Source organism: Mycena indigotica (genome assembly GCF_014461135.1).
Source record: "Mycena indigotica strain 171206Taipei chromosome Unknown Mind.scaff0002, whole genome shotgun sequence".
Lineage (NCBI taxonomy): Eukaryota > Fungi > Basidiomycota > Agaricomycetes > Agaricales > Mycenaceae > Mycena > Mycena indigotica.
Window position 1 is genome coordinate 5,043,383 of NW_023503001.1, and position 21,021 is coordinate 5,064,403.

General features: G+C 51.1%; 7 protein-coding genes across 7 annotated transcripts; 4 read left to right on the top strand and 3 right to left on the bottom strand.

The window, feature by feature from the left end:
- Positions 1–609: 609 nt before the first annotated feature.
- On the top strand, positions 610–2,290 carry MIND_00267900 (uncharacterized protein; the record flags this gene model as incomplete). The annotated part of the gene is made up of 6 exons (XM_037359553.1): positions 610–918; positions 1,021–1,319; positions 1,367–1,556; positions 1,610–1,627; positions 1,682–2,008; positions 2,063–2,290. The coding sequence occupies 6 exons, from the start codon at positions 610–612 to the stop codon at positions 2,288–2,290; spliced, it is 1,371 nt and encodes a 456-aa protein (XP_037224648.1).
- Positions 2,291–3,162: 872 nt separating this feature from the next.
- Positions 3,163–4,227, bottom strand: MIND_00268000 (uncharacterized protein; the record flags this gene model as incomplete). The annotated part of the gene is made up of 1 exon (XM_037359554.1): positions 3,163–4,227. Exon 1 carries the CDS (start codon positions 4,222–4,224, stop codon positions 3,163–3,165), a length of 1,062 nt encoding a protein of 353 aa, XP_037224649.1. The 5' UTR covers positions 4,225–4,227.
- A 505-nt stretch (positions 4,228–4,732) lies between these two features.
- On the bottom strand, positions 4,733–8,505 carry MIND_00268100 (Cytochrome P450; the record flags this gene model as incomplete). Its single annotated transcript, XM_037359555.1, has 17 exons — positions 4,733–5,150; positions 5,201–5,343; positions 5,395–5,582; positions 5,632–5,758; positions 5,809–5,917; positions 5,969–6,195; positions 6,249–6,256; positions 6,292–6,618; positions 6,673–6,792; positions 6,839–6,905; positions 6,957–7,112; positions 7,159–7,393; positions 7,439–7,774; positions 7,825–7,911; positions 7,966–8,119; positions 8,174–8,294; positions 8,347–8,505. 17 exons carry the CDS (start codon positions 8,503–8,505, stop codon positions 4,733–4,735), a joined length of 2,982 nt encoding a protein of 993 aa, XP_037224650.1.
- A 705-nt stretch (positions 8,506–9,210) lies between these two features.
- Positions 9,211–11,582, top strand: MIND_00268200 (SPX domain-containing protein; the record flags this gene model as incomplete). The annotated part of the gene is made up of 7 exons (XM_037359556.1): positions 9,211–10,047; positions 10,099–10,144; positions 10,201–10,354; positions 10,402–11,032; positions 11,077–11,162; positions 11,211–11,414; positions 11,456–11,582. 7 exons carry the CDS (start codon positions 9,211–9,213, stop codon positions 11,580–11,582), a joined length of 2,085 nt encoding a protein of 694 aa, XP_037224651.1.
- A 245-nt stretch (positions 11,583–11,827) lies between these two features.
- MIND_00268300 (SPX domain-containing protein) lies at positions 11,828–14,985 on the top strand (the record flags this gene model as incomplete). The annotated part of the gene is made up of 12 exons (XM_037359557.1): positions 11,828–11,851; positions 11,902–11,967; positions 12,022–12,123; positions 12,180–12,596; positions 12,646–12,910; positions 12,956–13,113; positions 13,164–13,398; positions 13,448–13,649; positions 13,697–13,804; positions 13,871–13,941; positions 13,989–14,635; positions 14,686–14,985. The coding sequence occupies 12 exons, from the start codon at positions 11,828–11,830 to the stop codon at positions 14,983–14,985; spliced, it is 2,595 nt and encodes an 864-aa protein (XP_037224652.1).
- A 1,842-nt stretch (positions 14,986–16,827) lies between these two features.
- MIND_00268400 (uncharacterized protein) lies at positions 16,828–19,505 on the bottom strand (the record flags this gene model as incomplete). The annotated part of the gene is made up of 4 exons (XM_037359558.1): positions 16,828–16,959; positions 17,011–17,904; positions 17,969–18,394; positions 18,462–19,505. 4 exons carry the CDS (start codon positions 19,503–19,505, stop codon positions 16,828–16,830), a joined length of 2,496 nt encoding a protein of 831 aa, XP_037224653.1.
- A 119-nt stretch (positions 19,506–19,624) lies between these two features.
- MIND_00268500 (AAA-ATPase-like domain-containing protein) lies at positions 19,625–21,021 on the top strand (the record flags this gene model as incomplete). Its single annotated transcript, XM_037359559.1, has 3 exons — positions 19,625–19,852; positions 19,895–20,350; positions 20,404–21,021. The coding sequence occupies exons 1-3, from the start codon at positions 19,634–19,636 to the stop codon at positions 21,019–21,021; spliced, it is 1,293 nt and encodes a 430-aa protein (XP_037224654.1). The 5' UTR covers positions 19,625–19,633.

Here is a 21,021-nt window from a genome sequence, read left to right on the forward strand (position 1 = left end):
TTGATCCAGCAGTAATTGTCTGACGAGAAGGAACTAATGCGCCTAAAATTATTGCGTTGGGCATCTCCAAACAGTAGATTGTCGTTGAGGGTCCAATGAGGGAGCATATGAGGATCTTTTTTCGAGTTTCTTCCAAACAGATGGGATTTTTAGCGAGCTTACTGTGTTGAACAAGTCGATTTGACTGAGGAAAATGCTCAAGACGGGCCTCAAGTGTCACACTGCCACCGCCGCTGAGAGGATTCCAGATAGTGCAGCTGTAGCTATAAGTTGTTGCCGGTGGTTGATAGAACAATCCTCTCGTTGCCGATTGTTGGGTCTGCCGCCGACAAAAGCATTGGCTGCGGGTTGTGTTGTCGCACCAAACATGCTAGATGTAGCGGTAGATCCGATGCTTGGAAGCCCATTGACAGAATGGAGGTATGTGTGGATTCGGAAATGAGGAAGAACGTGAACCTTGCGAGGAAAGCCATCTTCGTTTCGCGCGTGACTCGGCGTGACACGCGATGTTTCTCTTGATCCCGCCATGTGTGCCGGGGCAGATAGCTATAAAGAACTCGCGTCACTTTCGTTGCTTGGCGTCTACCACTACATGCAATCCTCAACAAGATGGCCGACTTTGTCCAGCGTGTCATGCAAACGCTGGACTCGATGGACCCAACCATACCACCTTCATATGACTCCACCGCCCCTCCTCGTCCACCAGGCTACTCTCCTTCACCATCACAACGCCGTCTCATGACAGAGCACCATTTTACGCTCGCTTCACGCGGCGCGTCCCCCTGGGCAACACTTAAGCTGCTCAGTCGTTCACCCAATCCCCATCAACTGCCGACAATCCTCGAAGGAGATCGTCTGGTGGGAGTGCTTGCTTTGGATCTTGCACAGTCAGACAGTATCGTTGCTGTAGACATTGTGGTAAGTTTCTTAATAGACGTTCCTTGTCGCATAGCGGCCTCATTCATCGTCCTGCCCTCATTCTCGCCTACTATTCTTAAGACTGATCCCATATGCCTCTAGGCGAAGGGCCAAGTTATTCCTGGACAAGACGACAAAGACCCTCTCAATTTTCTTGAACTCAAATCCGTTTTGTGGGCGAAGGATCGAGGGGACCCTCACAATTCCTCGCTGCCAGCCTATAAACTGGTAGGACATTACGAATGGCCTTTCACGATCGAGATTCCGAGCTCCATTTCGGTCCCAGGATACGCAGGAAGCTTTCGTCTTCCTCAAACGTTTCTAGAGCGCCGGTTTCCAACCAGCGTGCAGTACTCCCTTGTGGTTCATATCACCAGAAGCAAGTTTCGTGTCAACTCGAGGTACGCACTGGCCATCATTCAAGTCAACCTCACCAACAGCTGTTCAGAGTTCAGACCATCTTCAATTATATCCCAGCCACACGTCCACCATCACCCTCACCTCTCAGACAACTCGCATACCAGCAAGGCACTCAACTTCAAGGGCCGGAAGCCGATCCAGCTGGCTGGTATCAGCTACCACCACTCACTATCCGCGGCACAGCATTTAACAAGAGACGGGTTGAGGCGACATGTCAGGTTCGACTCAATGACTCTGCGTTGTCCACGTTTGTAATAACATTCCCGCGCAGCTTTCTATAGCGAAGCCCGTGCGCGCCTTCCTCGCTCGTGTCATGTCCTCTTGGTGCTTATTGTTTCTGTAGCTTTCTTTTACCCGCGGCTCACAGATTCCATGCATGATTCATCTCTCCTCGACGGATTGGCAGGCGTTGGACCTACTTTCTGCTCCTCGAGCGATCGCCGTGGCGCTTCGACGTCGTTTGCGTCCTATTCAGCCTGCATCAAAGCGGTCCGGAATGTTTGACGCTAATGCCGACCTTTCGGCCGACCCAGCTGAGAATATGGTCTTTGCCTCATGGTGGCCGGTTATTGAAGAAACCGCTAATATCACACATCGACGTCTGGAGGGTGAAATTCCGCTGCCAATGACGCTCAAGCCAAGCGCCCGGATCGCTCACTTTGCAGTCGAGGTTTGGCTTGATTTCTTCATTTTCTCCTATCGTGTTGCTCATCCACGGAGGTAGTACTCGGTCGAACTTCTCCCATTCAAAGCTATCGCCTTCACACCGTCGCCAGAAACACAAGGCCATCAGTCCCTTATGCGACAACAGGTCGAAATCGTGACCATGAATGCGAGTCGGTCGCCGCCGCCGCGATCATACGCGCCCCCGCAGTACAGCGTCTCCCAGGCAGAGGCAGCACGCGAGAACTATTTTGACGCAGATGGGTTGGGCTATGTTTGGAGGACGTGATCGCGTCATGAAAATTGACGGTGACACCTGAAATCGATGACGTCATCGTTGACATCGGACCGGAAATCAAGAGGTGTCAAATTCGGGCGTCCAGCCTATGCGAGATCAAACGTAAAGTTGATGGCGGCCGGGACCGGCAGGCTTGATTTGGGGCCACCGGAGGCGGTCCGGAGCTCAACCAGAAATGACATTGTTTGAATAATAACCTATTGGAGGAGACAAAAGCCCAGCACTAGTGGTTGAACAGTCAAAATGTCCATAATTTGGACTAACTCACATATTTTTGGTTGCTTCAATAGGTAACTGGTGTGGTGAGCCGGCGATGGATGGCGGTGCGCCGGAGCTGCCAATCAAATTTACGTTTGATCTCGCATAGGCTGGACGCCCGAATTTGACACCTCTTGCCGGAAATTCCTCGCTTCGCCCCGGCAAACTTCGAAGGAGGATTGCACCGCGCGGGTGCCTTGGACTGCACGCGTGGCCCAGTGTTTTGGAGGAACCTCCTTTGGATCTTCAAATAACGGCGGCCGTTTTAGGTGCTGATGAAACCTTGTGGTGTAGTGCTTTATGGTACGAGTTGTGTGACCTAATTTAGCATGGAGACCGGCTTCTAATGTTATCGTAGCTCCAAAGAAAGCTTGTCTTGTCCCACCCTTTTGCCTGCAGTCGCAATCCAGTTGTACCAACTGCCACATCCTTTCCCCCCTCCCAGCGAGTCGCCAATAGTCGTCAACGCGTTTAGACGTGAAATGATCTAATGCTATAGCCTAAACGGCTTGCGGTTGACTGACTGCAATGGATTGTTCGTCTTAAAATACGATAATGTGGATAGCACTGTCTGGCAAGATATATGTAGCCTATTATGAGGGCTATTACGAGGACAACCACTTGTTTACTGCATCAAGACGATCTTTGGCTTCCGTTTCCTCTGCCTCGACTGCTTGTCCAACATCGAACATCTTCGATGGCCACTCTGCATCGTCGTCGGTCTCGTTGTCCTCATTGTCTGAATCACCTTCCATCCGATACCTTTCATTGGCGAATCGAATATTGGCAAGTGATTTGTACTCGTCATCGCCAAACCTGTGAACGACGCATTGCATGTAATGCCAACGGAAAAGTCCAGGCGGAGGATTCGACGCATGGTCTGGCACTGGCGGGCGAGCGAGGTGATGGTGGATTCGTTCGTGAGTTGTAGCTCCACGAAAACGGCCACCAACGGTGAATGATTGAGGCTGATTGTCGAAGATGTGTGTCTCGTAGGTGTCAGGGGAAACATAGCGGAAGCCCATGATATAGTTGTCGAACCATGAGTCCATGTTGAGCGACAAGCACACGCCAAATACTGGATCAACAACAGAGAGGCCGGGGCGGGGTTGTCCCGTGAACGTCTCGAATATTGCCCTCGCAACATCATCCCCCATTCGCTTGGGGCAAATATGGCTGTTACATACCGGCTCAAAGCTTCCCGTGACCCAGCAGCACCCGTCCCGCGCCAGCACACGTTCCCGCATAACAGCGGCATCTCCCGACGCAGCCGTTTTCGACTTGCCCTCCCGTTCACTGATCCGGGATAGGGGCGTCGTCGTCTCATCAGGAAGGATGTAAAAATAAGTGGAAGACTCCAACGCATCGGAGCCAGCGACAAGACCCCATTTGTGCTGTTGTTCCTTCCAGACCCACAGCGAGCCGCGCAGGAGGGCGGGATCGCAGATGGCGTGAGCTTGGTCGATCAGCCACTGGGAAGCTTCTTGACCAGCGTAGAGCAGAAAATCGTCAAGGAGGCCACTGAGAAGACACAATGATTCGCCAGAGACAACCGCATCGGACTGTAGATGGAGACGAATAGACGCGCAGGGAATGCGGAGATAAACAGTATCAGCAGAGTTTGCGTTTGCCTCAGGGGGTCCACTCAAAGGGAGGAGGTTAGACATGGAGGAGAAATCAGAGTTGAAGATTAGCACAGCCACAGCTTAACTGTGATCAGGAGAAGTTCAACGTTCAACGTTCAACTTCGAAGGACTTGACATTCCTTAGGTCAGTGCTGGCGTCACGAAAGGCGGTGGAACGTTTGGCAAAATATACTTTCTTGAATGTCTATCGGGCGACTGTGCAGTGGGTGCCGGGGGGGGACAGCAGAGCGTAGATGAGAAGCACCTGGATGGAGACCGCCGCTCTGGGAGACTCAGGGAGAGGTTGATGTTACATGCATTGGTTTTTACAACGATTGCTGTCTTCTGTAGCATACATGGTGGGGAGCTTGTGCGTAGGTACAGAGACCGCATGTTTCCTTGTGGGGACCTTTAGCGTCTATTTTCTTTTCGTTCCTTTTCTTCAAGTTTTCAGTCCATCTAACAAATCAACTTATTCCAAGGCAAACTACTGACTCCAAGGTAAGAAAAATTCAAGTATGAAGGTATATTGATGCTATATCTAGTTAAATTAGGTAACTACTCTAATAAGCACAAACCAGTCCTCGACTACCGCGGCGCAGCCCCTCCTTACCTCCCGCTCAACCTCCCAAATCTCTTGCACGCCCTCCCGAACAAAGACGACATTATATTCGAGCAGGCCTCTTCTGCCCTCGTAAACCGCCGTTGGCACCAGAGCGACCAGCGCAAGGTGGGGCGTGACGAGATGGTAGGTGAGAGTTGTTCCCGGTGTCGATGGGTGCAGCGACGCGGCGGCAGAGGGGTAGAAGCGGGCTTGTTCGGGAGAGGGTGAGGTGCTTTTGGTGGGAGAGGAAAGTGAGGAGGTAGATGATGATGATGATGAAGGTGTGGGCGGTAGGGAGGAATGGCCATTTGTACTTGCAGGCTCTTCAGGTAGTCGCAGTCGTTTGTCACGGGAGGTTGGCGTTCTGTTGACACGTGAGATTTTGAGCGTGTGTTATATCATTTGCTTACTTACCGATACAGTGGCCCGAAAGAGTTTAGCATGGCAAGATAGTCGCAACACAGATTATGAGTGGCAGAGTCGACGGGAGAGTTGTCGGTGGCCACATATAGTCGGGACGCGATGTCGAAAAGAAACGCCTTCGGCGACTGCGAGTTCTAAACCACGCATTAGACACCCCCAAATTCTGCTCGAAACGGGTCGCATACGGCACAAAAGACGTTCACGAGATCTTCCAGAAACGGCAAAGGATGGATCAGTTTGTGGAGGACTTTCGAGAAAGCTTCATGCAGGGTGTGGTCGTAGACGGACGTGAGATGAAAGTTGTACGGCATCTGGTCGCACTCCCGGTCGATGAGCGACTCATGAACACGTTCTTGGATCTGCCGGAAGTTTTCTGGGTGTGGGTTAGAGACCTTGAAAGCAAGAGGAAAATGCAGACGCACCAATCTTGTCATCTTCCTGAAACTTTTCTGACTTGTGCACGAAAACCTCCACAAAGATGGACGGATTTTGTTGTTGTGCAGCCACAATAAACTCTACTAGCTTGTTTATAGGCTGCTTGAACACATCCTGAAAGAGCCTGAGTCCCTAAAGCACACAGAAAAACGGGAGGGGACTACACGAATATCAATGACGAATATAAGAGCCCCAAATTGCGACAGTGGCGCGCCAAGTGTGTCGACGGTTACGTTCCCCGGGCAGTCCCAAATCTCGAGCGGAATAATCGTGCTGGAGACGTTCTGAGCGGCGAGAACTGGTGGGGGAGGAGACACAGCTCACTCGTAAGGGTGCCGGTCAACGCGCATTGTCGTTTCGAGATGAAAAGTCTGTTTTGGCGGGAGCGCATTGAAAAGGACCTCTTTGATTGAAGATTTTCCGGCGCGGCGCTGGCCAAGGAGAAGTATTTTTGTGCGTGTAGAAGGGGACGACGATGAACTCGGCGTTCGTACAAGGGCTGAGGTCGCGCCGTATGTGGACATGGGTGAAAGCAGATTCGGCTTTAACGCCTGAGAACGGTCACGTCACGCGATATCGCGTTCGGTCCGAAATCGGAGATGACTAAGCTGACTTTTGATTTCACGCACTCAAGTACTACTTTCTACGATTCGTAGCTTGGCTCTCGTTACGCTTCACAATTTTCACGGGTACTTCTCCCAGTCCGAATGCGGTGCCATGCATACTTGCACCAGTCAAGACACGATCCAAAGCCATTTGGTGGGTTTCCCCCTCTTGCAGAACTGTCTCGACTTTCCAGTCATGGAGAAAGTGTACGAGGAACGATAGAGCCTCGACCTGTGCAAACCGACGACCTACGCAAGCACGGGGACCCGCTCCAAACATAATGATGTCTTCCTTTACATCCAAGTCTGGGGACATCCAACGAGATGGGTTGTAGGTTTCGGGAGCGGGGAAGTCGTGTGGATTGTGGCCTATGTAAGCGTTTCAAGTCAGCTCTAGACCAAAGCGTCGGAAGCTGGACGAACAGACGGCCATGATATCGACCATAATTCGTGAACCCCGATGAATTACAACGTCCCTTTTAGGCAATTGAGTGTGCAGAACCATATCCTCTGGCACATCGCGGGGTAGGTTGATGGTTGCAGCTACGTCTGGGTTAATAGACATCGATATGATTTCCCTGACACTGACGGACAAGCCGGTGGGCCTCGTGCATGCAAGCGAGAAGGTATTTGAGTGCGAAGATATTCCGCACAGTCTAGAAACGAGTAAGAATAGGGGTACCATTCCTTCAAAATTAGCAGCTGACCATTCCTTGAGGAAAGGGTATCTCGCGGACAATCTCGTCATATGCAGTCTGTTGCGTGTCGGGATGGAGACCCAGAAACACCAATGTTGACATCAACGCGCTGCTCGTCGTCTCTATAAATTTGTTAGTTGCACTTGAACGTAGGGTCTCTAAATGCTACCGTGGCCTGCAAAGAGAAGCGACATCATGTTCCCCGTCTAACAAGGTTGAGTAAATTGGACACGACGGTGGAACTTGAAGTCGAAACACCTACTACTTCTGCAGGCGTTAACATATAGCGCGAGGTCTCATCGGTGGAAGACACTAATTTCGTGAAAAGGTCGGTGATTTCGCCCTCTCCAAGCTCCCTCATGATTGAATACTGTGCTTGTCGTTCAGTAGCAAGGGAGGTCATGAGAGTCAAGACTGTCTTCCAGGATTGGTCTATATCGCGTAACCTGATTGTTATTAGTTGGGCCAAGTAGCGTTGGCGCAGATTTGACCTCTGGATAGGGAGTCGCCAAACCCAAGTTGGAAAGATGAGGCGATGGATAAGGGTTGCAGACGCAACAGAGAGAGCACGGTCAAAGATGGCCACTTCATCAGCTGCCATGCTTTGTTTCCACTCAACTGACATCCCAAATCCACAACGGCAAATCATGACAAATGTATACTGGTTGAGATCAATAAGTATGGCCAATGCATTTGGGTGAAGAGAATCTAATACCCGTAGTAGTAAAGAATGCAGATTTATGAGCGTGCTAAATTTGCCGCCGGAGGTGAGATCCTGACACATTTTTTCGTACACCACGGAGGATTCTTCGACGACGCGCGAGATCCTATAAGAGTGTCAAAAGGCAAGTCTAAAATACAAGAGCAAGAGGTAAACATTTTGGGCGAGATGGCAGGAGCAACTACGCGACGATGTCGTTTCCAGTCGTCTCCATTAGCAGAAGCAATACTGTTTCCCCAAACTCTGGCGACATGATTAGCCTTTTGAAAACATAAGAATATGCAGTTGCCAACTCACCCCTCCGTTGTGAAATCGCTGGGTTTGATCAAATGTGTTTTTGCTTCGTTCCCCCAGATTTGTTTTGCCGTACCCACAGAAGCGGCAATGTACATGCTCTTGCCCGCGAGAATGGGTATTATGGTGGTTAGATCGCGTGTATGGTGGAAATGAGCTAGAAAAGAAGTAAATTAGGGATGTTGGGGACGAAATAGCCCTTAATCGAGACCTATTTTCCGTTGTGTCCATGGCCACATAAAGCCCATGTGCCACCAAGTTGCCGGAATGGCATTTCCAGGGAGAGAATGGGGGTCTAACAGAGGCCTGTATCCCTTAGTGTAGCCATGGAGCTGGAATCCCATGAGCAATGAGTATGGAACATTTGAGAGAAAGGACACTGACACTCAATTGTTGCAAGAAACGCAGCACCCGGTATCCAACAAACACAACGCCGATGAGGAAAGGGAGAGGCAAGTCAAGCGACATGGGTAGGTGGTGATGGTGGCTCGAGTCAGAAACAGCTCTGTGTGCGAATGAAAGCGGTGTTATGCGGCGGAACATATGGTTTGTGGGCGTTCAGATATTTTTAGGATCATCTGAATCTGGGGAACCGTCCAAGGAACCGTCTGGAACCGTACACCGGGGCCGTAATTTGCTTTAGTTTTCTTGCTAATTTTCACCAAGGCCAAGGTAATTGATAACGCGACCATTGCGAGGGTTGAAACGATTTCCAGAGGACACGATGAGAAACCCTGGACGGCAATGATCATCACTGGCCGTCAATACTTACTCACTGACTACCTTCAGACTAAATCAGACTGTGGATGTTTGGTGAGCAGAGCGATTGAAGGTCGTTATTGAAAAGCTCGAAAGTTCATCGACATCGGTTGCACCGACGAAACCATACCGCTAATGTCACAACGTGACCCGCCTTTCGAAGCCTCAGGCTTCCCCTCACTTTCTTCCCTCACAAATGGCCGTACTCAACACTTTGAAGCCTCACGCACATCCTTGTCCAACTCCCAGGATGATCTCTTAATTGGATGTTCCTGTGCATTATGCCGCGATCCAACCCCTAGGCCAAACCTAACCTCTTCGGCTGCCATCCAAAGCTAACAGCCTAAATGAAGTTTTTCTGGACCCGATGTTCAGCCCAGACAACGGGAAACCCACGCGGATGCTGCCATTTGGAGCGAGCTGTGAACCGATCGAGACTGAGACCCCCCTCCCTCCCTCCACTTTTTCTTCACCCGACCCACAACTCGCATGAGTCCGCCACTGTACACCGTTCTGCGGCGTCGCTCTTTGCGGCGTCCCATTATTTTCTTTCTGATATTCCTCGCCCTCTTCTGGTTCGCCCCCCATATGCGTAATGTCGTCTTCGATGCCCAGCATTCGACCAAGATCGCGTTTAAACTCGCTGCAGGACGGGCCACAGTAACTCACACGCAAATATATACCCACACCCGCTGGACAACGCGTACCTTCACTCACCGCGAGTATTCGACCATCTTTCTGGGGCCAGCCGAGATCCCCGCCTCAACTCGCTCACCTCCAGCTCGCCCAACCGTGCTAGGCGAGCATAATTTTCGATCCGATGGACTGCTCGAAGTCAATCCCGCCGCCCCACATCCCATTTTCTCCCTCGTCGCGCGAGCGCAACTCGAATGGGACACTAAACTTGCTTCTGCGAGTAAAACTCTCCGGCAAGCTGTTGCAGAATACACACGACGGTACAACAGGCCCCCTCCACAAGGCTTTGATGTTTGGTGGGGCTACGTGGTAGCAAACAGAGTCCAGCTTCCTGACGAGTACGACCAAATCGACCGCGACTTAGGGCCTTTTTATGGTGTTGAACCGCTCGATCTACAGGGCATTCAAACCGATTGGGAGGCACATGCTGACTCATACACCATTGGGAAAGACTTGATCGAAGAAAAACTCGCGCTACTCAATTTTACGTTGCCGGAGAATGAAGCAGTCCGCTTTGAACTCGTCAAAGGCGCATTCCAGATGATCGAGCTTCTCGACGAGGTCGAGCACGAACTGCCTGCGTTCCGAGCTGTTTTCAGTCCGCATGATAACCCCAATCTCGTTACTGATGTGAGTGGTCTTTTTTGGTAGCCCTCTGACCCTTTCTTACCGGCGTTGTAGTGGGAACTGCGCAAACTGGCTCTTGACGCTGCCAAGGAAGGTCGATGTACGTTGATCACGGCCCACCTCTGCTGAAAAGAAAGCTAATCTGATCCAATGCAGATATTGACATAGCAAAACCTCCGTCGGAAAAGCATGGCTGGTTGTCGGCTTGCCCGCCCTTTTCTCCAGCACGCCTCGATTCTCTACCATTACCTTTCGACGAATTACATCCTAATACGGGTCTTCCGTCCATTCCTGGGCAGACATCAACCATGTTCGTCCTTGAGCTTGCACATTTGTTTTTACTGACGAATTTCCCAGCTTCGATATTGACCGTTTTGACAAGGATCCTCGGGTGAAGACTTTTGTCTATAATCACCGCCTCGCTATGGACCCTTGTCTCCACCCGTCGCACTTTTATACCCATGGGGCGTATCTCCCGCATGGTACCGGTCCTGGACCATATCGAAGGCTGATTCCCCAATTCAGCTACAGTACTACGCCTCTGCACAGTGACATCCGCCCAGCGGTTCCGCTGAACTGGGTAACTGACGATTTTCCCAATGAAGGACGACCACCACCTTTAGGATTTAGTTGGGAGGAACGGACAGACGAACGATTGCAGTGGCGGGGAAGCAACACGGGAATTTGGCATGCGGCTGATGGGAGGTGGAGAGAGGCACATCGAATTCGGCTCGCTGCATTGGCGGGAGGTTCTGGGGGAGCCAATGCAAGCGTGTTGATGCCTCTGAAAGATGAAGAAGAAGTTTCGCCTGTTGGCCCGCCGGAAGAGGTTCCGCGTGCTCGTTTTGTGAATGCTTTGCTGGATGTGGCATTTGCGGGCCGCCCTCTGAACTGCGAGCCAAAGGAATGCGCGAAGTTGGAGGAGATGTTCGAATGGCGGGCAGCTCATGATCTCAAAAAGGCTGCCCACTACAAGTTTATCCTCGACGTAAGTGTTGTGTTTTTCTTTCTCGTTGAACTCATTCCACATAGGTGGATGGGAATGGCTGGTCTAGTCGCTTCAAGCGTCTCATGAACTCCGGGTCTCTGATATTCAAGGCGAGCGGCTATCCAGAATGGTAACATTTTTTTTTTGTTGATGTCGCCTTTTGTTAATCTTCTTCCAGGTTCACCGATCGATTGGCGCCATGGGTACATTTTATCCCAATCCAAAACTCGTTCAGCGACCTGCTCGACGCACTTGTGTTCTTTCGTGGGGATCCAAGCGGTCAAGGTGCCCATGATGTCATGGCCCGACGTATTGCCGAAGCAGGGCGGGAATGGAGTAGGAAGTTTTGGCGGAAGGAAGACTTGGTGGCTTATAACTATAGGTGAGTTAGAGCTGCTTGAGAACTTTGCTGACCAGATCTAGATTGTTCCTGGAGTATGGACGCGTTATGAGTTCAAATCGGGAGGAAATGTCGTTTATAATGTGGGAGGATGACCAAGAAGACGAAACACGTGAGCAAGAGCTAGTAGACAGATGGAAGCGCAAATAATGTTGTACGCTGTATCAATAGTTGTCTTTTTTGTTTGTTGTACATATAGACCCACAGTGACAAGCGCCCACAGATTGATGCCGGACCAAAATTGATCACGCGATCGGAGGCTGTGCATTCAAGTCTTCTCTCGAACTTTGACAGACGAACGTTTGTCGGCTCAGCGGCCTTTTGCTCCTTGCAGTCCCACGGAAATCGTGTTTGTTATGCGAATATATCCCGACCCTTCTTCCTCCCACTAGGCTATGAAGTTTGGTCGAAAAATCAGTGTAAGGGCTCGGTGTCTTCTTCCGCCACCTGCCTAATCACTATGTCATAGACGGACTTGTACAACGAATGGCGCCCATTCTATCTTGATTACAACCTTTTGAAGCGCGAGCTCAAGGTGAATTCATCTTGCGCAGGCCGTGTATCCTCGTATGCTTATCCGTATTGATAGGCTCGTACGACAGGGCATGGCTGGAGGTCCAAGGACGAGAAGGAGTTCACTATACTGCTCGAGAAGGAGCTCGACAAGATCCACGACTTTCAAAAAGCGAAGGTAGCCGTTGCCCGTTTCCATTCACGACACAATGTTTATTTTGCGCGTGCTTCTAGACCACCGAGCTCGCTCACCGCATTCGCGAAGCGGAGAAGGACGTGAAACGGCTGGTGAACGAGGAGCGCATATTTGAGGAGAATGCGCTGAGGAGTCCGCGACATCACCGGATGCGTTCGCCAAGCAGCCCTGACCCAGAGACCCAGTTGGAAGACAGTCTTGGCCTTGACGGTGGCTCTGATGACGATACTGACTCCGACGAGGATGTCTCCTCAATGGGCGCCGACTCACTCGATGCCCTTGAGGCCCGTTTCCATGGGCTGGAGGAGGAGGTCGCGAATCTCGTTGCAGACGTTCACGACTTGGCGTTATATACCAAGCTCAACATCACGGGGTTCATGAAGATTTTGAAGGTTAGCATTGTCTTGGTTTTCCCTACAAGCTCGGTCTCAGTATCTCTTTCCCAGAAACACGACGTTGGTGCCCGCCTGCTCTATTTTCCAGAATAATGACTTCAGAGTCCAGAAACTAACGGGATTATCTCTCAAGTCCACCTTCGTCCAGGACTACCTCGAAAAGCGAGCGTTTTACAAGTACAACTGGGACGCGCTTATCGTCAAGCTCTCCAAGTTGTATGATTTGGTGAGGACAAGGGGCCATCCTGTCCAGGGCGACTCGAGTGCTGGCGGGAGCCAGAGTGCTTTTGTGCGACAGACGACGAAATATTGGGTGCATCCAGACAACCTCGTGCCGCTCAAGCTTGCGATTCTGCGTCACCTGCCTGTCCTCGGTTTGTAACAGTCGGAGACCACGAAGGATCACTAACTTTGAACAGTGTTCAATGCCGAGAAGGAGTTCGACCCCAAGGACGCTGCCATTACGTCAATATATTTCGATAACGAGGACCTCGAGCTGTACCTTGGTCGTTTGGAGAAGACTGAAGGTGCAGAAGCCATTCGTTTACGGTGGTACGGCGACATGGGCGTCAAAACGGTGAGTTGTCTTGCCTCCTCTTGCCACTTGGGCTACACTGACTAGTCCAGATATTCGTGGAGCGGAAAACCCATCGAGAGGATTGGACGGGCGAAAAGTCCGTCAAAGCCCGGTTCCCAATCAAGGAGCATCTCGTCAATGCATTCTTGAGAGGCGAGTACACCGTTGACGAAGAGTTTCAACAACTAGTCACCAAGGGCAAAAAGACGCAACAGGAGGTGGATTCCATGATTCAGCTGGCGAATGAGGTCCAGTATGCTGTTCTGTCAAGAAAGTTGCAACCTGGTATGTCTTGAGTAAGAATTGGCAAACATCCAACTCACCAGCTTGTCAGTCATGCGTTCTTTCTACAACCGGACAGCATTCCAACTTCCTGGTGATGCTCGAGTCCGGATATCGCTCGACACAGAGTTGACGATGGTGCGCGAGGACAATTGGGATGGGCGGAGTCGAGCGGGTGATAACTGGCGGAGAACGGATATTGGAATTGACTATCCATTTGAGCAGTTGCCGGCAGACGACAAAGAACAGTTCAAGTGTGTGACCACAAAGTCTTTTCATTCGTTTTCTGACGTTGGGTTAGATATGGCGTTCTCGAAGTCAAGCTTCAAACACAGTTTGGCCAAGAGCCTCCGGAATGGGTGATGGAGTTGGTGCAGTCGCATCTTGTTGAAGCTGTCCCAAAGTTCAGGTGAGTGGATTTGGCAGAGCTTGGCCAGGCCTCGTGGACTCACGAAGCATTCACGCACGTTCGTAGCAAGTTTATCCATGGATGTGCTACGCTTTTACCTAACCGCGTCGATCTCGTTCCGTTCTGGCTGCCTCAGAGTTCGTTGACTTTTTTTAGAGCCACACAAATTACTGACGAGTTGCAGTGGACATTGACATCTTGAAACCCGATACGGGTTACCTGAGTGTTATCGAGCGACCACCGCATACACCGTCAGCCGGTTCTTCGACGAAGCATTCTACGGGTGGGACTAGGTCACCGAATAGTGATGATGCCTACCATGAACCGCTGTCAGAGGGAGAAGAGGACGATGATGCTGACCGCCAACCGGCTTATGATGAAGACAAGCGGACGGGGTTGAGTGGGAAAGAGGTTGCCGAGGCGATTGCGTTCCGGGAAGAAATGCTCAAGGCGAAAGGCAAGGCTCCTGCCAACCACGAAACCAACGGTGGCGACATCAAACCTTCCAGTCCACGCAAGGGCCTCGCTATACCGCCTAAACCGCGAACCTTGTCGATTGACCCACTTGCCCCATCATTGGCGTTCGACGAGACATTGAGGGATCGTCTGAAGGGCGAGAGGCGGGCACAGAAACGGAGAGAAGAAGAGCAGTCAACTGAGACATTGCGGGAAGACCAGGAAGAGCGAGATGAGGATGACCCGCTTCTACCGCGACCACGGGATGACGAGCGACGAGTGTCACGGGATGTCCATGCCCCACCCGGTAAACGGATATCTGTCCCAATACGCATCGAACCCAAGGTATACTTCGCTGCCGAGCGGACATTCTTGGTGAGATTCCTTGTTGTGCTTGGTATTGAGCTAACACGATTCTTGCCTAGAAATGGCTGCATAATGCTGTATTCATTGGCACAATTGCAACTACGCTGCTCAACTTTACCGAACCCAGTGACACGTATGGTCTCATTAGCGCTGCGCTTTTTACTCTCGCAGCCCTCCTGGCCATTGCGTATTCCGCCGCAATATTCGTTTACCGGGCGTACCGTCTACGCGCTCGGAGGGCAGAGGGCTTGTACTATGACAAGTATGGGCCGACGGTTTTGTGTGTTGTTTTGTTTCTAGCTATGGCGGCCAATATTGGGATGCGGGTGGCGGAGATGGTGGACGATGCTTCAGACTAGGACATGTTCTATCTTGGACAATAGTGACTGCAGTTCCAAACGCGTCATTGACATTATAGAGGAACGGCGTTATCCGCGGTCTGTGTTCAGCGACTACGTCCCCAAGCATAAATGCCCTCCACGCCTATTCATATGGGAGACCCAACCCGAAGCTGACCCCTTCGCAACATTGGACCATTCTCAAGAAAACTATGGTGTTTTCTCTGCACAGCTAGTGATGAAGGTGTTGCCCTCAAATACGGTTTTACTCGACGCGGGAGGTTGCAATGACATGAACCATTTCCGATCTTGACTTCTGCAAGGGTCGTGATGTCTGTTCTGGCACTGAAGTATGGATGTACTCGTCGTCCGAAAAATATGATGCTTAATTCCATTACTACATGCATTCAAGAAGCGATACATCGGAGAAGGTACAGGAGATTATACTTTAGACCGGAACAGTGACTTGGTTTGCAATGAAGGGTAGTTGTGCGCAGAAACGATTGGACCAACCACAAACACAGCTAAAGGCTGGATTATATGACCTTGACCTGGCGGAGCTTCTTGGCGGTCTATCCTATCTGGGTCACCATTCTTACCCTTTGCCAATGCATATGGGTAGGTAAACATCTGCTGGGCAGCCCTCAGGATGAGTCCTTTGAATGGGCGGACAAGGCGGACTCCTTTGGGGGTGAAGTGGATGCGGAATTTGTCCCAGTTCGGCGCTTTGGAGAAATCCGCGTCGATACAGCCTGATTTCTCATCCCATGCGGAAGCCTCATACTTGTTAATTTCGTCCTGGAGAGTTTGTCGGTGCATCCCGTAGAGTCTCTCAGCTAAGTTCAGCGTTGTCTGGACCCATTCTTTGAAACTGGCTTTGTGACGATCAAGATAATCGTTGAAATCGGCCAATTTGTTCAGAGCCGTGAGCGGCAAAGGCCTACGCCGTGCATCGCCAGTGACAAGTAGTCCGAATGTGGCTTCGTACACCTGTTGGAGCCGGGCGATTTTGAATTCGAACAAATGGAGCGTTTTGGATGCGAGTGCTGTGGATAAGCCGATGAACCGCGTGTCCACCAGAGAAAGACCATCAATCCGCCATGGGGAGAATGGTTCAGCTGGTGCGGAAGTGGCGAAGCATCCAACTTCCTGGAGTGGTGCAGAGAACCCAGGCGGTTTGACTTTGATGTCATACCCGACGATCCTGTTCATTACCATGTCTTGGATGCTGTTTTCTTGCAGGGCAACCTTTTGTGTGATGCTCAATTCCTTGAGCATCTGTGTGAGGGTCAGCTGAATCCACGAGGCGTTCTGGCCTGCACCCCCATCATGTCACGGCATGTCTCGGCTGCCCGGCCGGCGAGTGCTTTGACCAAGCTTTGACTGGGTTCTCTCCATGCTGTCATTCGGCCTCCGGAGTGTGTGTGAGAGTGGCTCGGCGTCACCGTGAGGCGGGAGGTGGGAGGCGGAGGTGGGAGGCAGGAGGCGGGATGGGTGGCCGGAGCAAGAAACAGAGAGAAAAATCCATAAATAAATTCAAGTTTTTTTACGGCGGACGCGTGATTGCGTCGTCTTGTGGAATGAGATGTCCTTTTTGGGTAGTTTGCGATTGATGTCGGCGGCAGTGAGTCGGGGAATGCCATTTGGCGGCAGGGTGCGGTCCTTCGGTTTACCAGGCATCAGGAATGAGACGGGGTAGAGATGGTGGTTTGTGGTGGTTTGTACAGAGTGGCAAAGTTTGTTGGGAAGTCATATTGGGCGGACAATGGAGGTCTGGCGAAGAGGGCATCATGGGAAGCGGAGAGCAAAGCGACAATCCCAAAATGACATTTGACAGCTTTTGCCGAGCGTGCCGTTGTCCGATCAGCCGATGATGGGGGTGCGGGCCCAAAAACCAATCCACGATGCGACTGTGAATTCTGGCTTGAGTCCATTTGCGATATCGTGGATACAGAACCCAAGCTGATCGTAGTTGAATGCCACCGATTTAGCCGCCTAGTGAAAAACAGGTCATTCTATCTTGAACTAGCGGTAGGGAGCACATACCCAGTGCTGCATGTGCTGGTTGACAAATCGTATAGACACTTTATGCACTAGTACCCCTCGCTGGAAGGACATGTCAACCATGCCCATTGCTTTCATGTACCGGAAAAGCAGGAGGGGCTGTATAGCTGGCGTACTTGGGACGTCCGAGTCACGGTACGAGTTGTCAGGCCGCCCGAGCTGAAGATGTGCTGCGACAATTTTGCAACCGATGTCATCGAGCGCGAAAAACGGAGGAGAGTCATACTCGGCCTCGGGTTGCACCTTCGAGTCATCTTGACCATATAACAGGGTGTTGAGCAAAGCACGATCCTCGCGGACTGTGGCATGGGCAATTACAGCAACACCGTTCCATTGCCATTGGGCCATATTAGGAAAGCCACGCAACTTGGACAAGACTTCTTGTATCTTGGGCTCTGAACCGCTCCACAAAGCCCCCATCACTGTTATAACCGGCGCATAGGGATAAAAACGCGATGATTCGGAGGTATTCGTGCCGTCTAAGCCATCATGATACATGACCTGACATCGTTCTTCCAAGACATTGCTTGCTCTTTGTCGAATTTCTGCTGTTTCTCTGCCGCCGTAATGCCTGACAAGAATCTTGACCTGTTTATGGTCAAAGCCCCAGTGTCGCATGAACTCCGGATAGAAAAGCAGGTCAGTTGGTGGACGGCCTGAGCTAAATTTGATGACCTCATCATAGGTCAAAAAATTTACGCCAGGGCATGGCGCTACGCTTAGAACGACGACATTCTCTTTGTATTCTTCCAAGACTTTGGCGATCTCTTTGTAGCCTTGCTCTCCAAGCTTGAATACTCCCGGATTCCCTCGCAAGATGGCGGGATGAAAGACAACAGCGAAGAATAATTTCTTGTGGTTCTTTTTCATCGTCTCCTAGAATCCGAGTCCCGGTTAAGGACAGCTTGAAGCTTGAGATGCTTTCAAGTTTATGACTCACCAACATGGATTTGAGAAATACATGCGGAGTTTCTGCATCTATCTCTCGTTGTTCGCCTGTCTTCCTTTGGTACGATATCCAGAAGATCTTCAGTTGCTGCAATAAAAAATTTGCATGCAGATTCGCGGAAATTTGAATCTCCAACGAGAGGGCGAACATCCTTTCGGGGGGCTCTGTGTTGGAATACCCAAAACACCTTTTCCATGTCGTTTCCCCCACTGTAGGATCACAGAGAGCAATGAGCGCGCTAATGATGTACGGTGCTAACTGAACGCAAGCGGGGTGGTTGATGTACGCTCTTGTTGAACCATCTGATTCATCGTAAGCCGCTTTTCGAAGATCTTCCGCCAGTGTGGTCAGGTCATTGAAAAGCGTGTTTTTCCACTGCCCATCAAATGTCTCCATAGAATAGTCGGCATGATACATCTGGCGGCCTGGTGTCAGCTTAACCAATAACGCATTGCCAGCGTGAAGACGACAGAAAAGAACTGACCGGATTGCTGTTTTTCACTTGCCATAATCTTGATTCAAGGCCACCCACTGGCACGACCTCAGGATCGTCGGCGTTGCGAGGTTCGTGTTCCACATTCAAACGGCGTCGTTTTGATGAAGGTGTGTTCAAAATGCTTCCCCTATTTGACTCGGCGTTCGGCGCGGGCCTCTTCATAACGCTACCAGGCGGTAAAAAAATCAATAAATGGACGAGGCTTCCAGCGGGCTCTGACGGTTGGGCTTGGACCCGGAGAGAAGCTTCTGGGCGGATGACATTGTTTTGGCGACGTACAAGTGTCGTGCCATCGCCCCCTTTGGCGCGCATACTTGTATCATCCGCGCTGCTTGGGCTATAGAATATGGGGGGTGCTACGCCGGCCCCCAATAACTTGAGCAGCGCACAGGCCTCGTGGCATTCCGATCGATGCTGTTCGATGACTAGTTGGCACAGGACCTTCACCGTTACTGCGTTGTCCTCATTTGAGGGAACCCATTCCAACGGCAGTAGAATGAGATCTTTGGTATCGTGGAGAGAGCAGTCGTCCGGCGCATTACGAACGTGAGCGAAGTAGTAGCGCTCGGATGTAGGCTCCGTATTGGAAACAGTGACTGACTGGGCGGCCCGGGAGTCGCTGAATTTTTGTAGTTCTTCGTCCAAGACGACAAGTAGATGCACCATCTGTTTTCCTTCGACATCTGCAGATACTGAGGGAGGCAATCGTATTGCTTCATCGATATTGAGCATGTTGTCGTCGCGTTCTCTTATGTTCGGTAGTTTCATATCGGGGTCATTCGGATTGTGGGGTGAGAAGAATGTGGCGACGGACAAGCTGAATTCTGAGAATGTCGAGCATTTTCCGTGGCAAACCGTCGGGTGAGTCCGGGCAATCTTTTCAACAAGTTGTCGCGGTGTTGTCGTCATATCTGCGGAAGACGCCGGGATGGTTGAAAGGCCAGCGCTCGATAGTTGTGATAGCCTGCAGTCGGCCTTGACGCCGGATATATAGACACGGTAAACATAGCTTCCCGGGTCCACGACAGCCATCGGGAGGAGAAAGAAAGATTGGGTGCGAAATCTAATATGGCATTGGCCAAATTATTACAACGACATCGTTGCAACACGTGGCTTTGGTCACAAGTGACAAACGTGCTCACTGCTTGGTCCCGAAATCCATGCTTGCCACCAACCAGCTCAAAGTAGTCACCGTAGTTCAGGCGGCTACCTCAGACTCTGACGGACATGACTCTTCGGATGGCAGCGATTCTGGTTCTCTTTCTCAAGACGCGCCGACGACCGAGAGTTGGTCTTCTCTCGAGTCCAAAGAAATCATGAAACCCAGCCTTCTAACTCATATCTACGGGCCGATATATGCCAGAGGAGCAACTATACAAGTGCGTACAGTCTAATAGTCTGAATCCGCTGATGATACCCAGCGTTTGCCTCATCCTCAAGAAGAGTTCGATGCTATTGTGAATGCGATTGGTGTACCGCTCGTCTTTAAGCTCCACACCCTCACCCAAATCGCCCGTTTAATCGACTGTCGCCATGCCCTCCTCCTACGTCGACCACCAGGCTGGGGCCTTGACCTATTCGCGTCCATGGTCTCAGCTGCCTTCGACAGAGACTACAATCCGCCTGACGACCCATTTCAAATCTTACTTGAGCAAGAGTCCTTGACCTCGAGGCCGTGGGACCGTCGCCTCCATGGTTTTTTTGTGCTAGACTTGGACTTCAGACGCCTTCCGGGGAAGGACGATTTTCAGACCGAACTCCACGCGTATCTCGAGAAGGAGTGTCGGGAGTTAATTTCCCATTACGGCCTGAACAAGGTCATTGGTTTACCAAGTGTCAAGAAGGGCAAGCCAGAGGAGTTTATTTCGCTACTTGCGGTGTGTGGCTTTACGCGCTTATTTCCCACCATCCCTGGTCTCAACCTTTGCAGTTTGCTTTTAAGAGTGTGTCGCGCAACCCACTACTAGTCATCATCAGGAGTTTCGATGAACCAACGATCTACTATCCAGACGGTCATGAAGTCTTGAATCCCTTTCTTAACCGACTAGAATACCAATTGAAGGATCACGTCTTGGGGTCCCTACTCCTCCTCTCCACTTGGGACGATGGCTCGGTATATAGTTGTATCGGCCGACCTCCCTTGTCCCTGATCAGACGGCGCAAACCTGGCCTCCAACCTCTTGACCTCCCTTGCACCCTCGACCTGACTCATACCCCCGCTTTCCAAACGGCCGTTGGCATAACGCGTGCAGAGGCAGACGCTCTCGACAACGCATTTAGCCACCGTGAACCCCGCGAGCGCACCCGTATGATCCATATGTTGGACGGGTACAGCAACCCCTCCATATTCGCCGATATTTTTCCTCAGACGCATCAATGCCCTCCTGATTCGCTTGAAGGAGGAGATTGCTGGGAGGGGGAAGTCAACCCGTTGGCGGAATTGGATCGTTCTCAGGAGTACGAGGGTACCTATGCAGCGCAGCTTGTGATGAAAGTCTTCGCTCTGAAATACGGCCTGCCGAGTGAGCATGGATCTCTCGGATTCTAG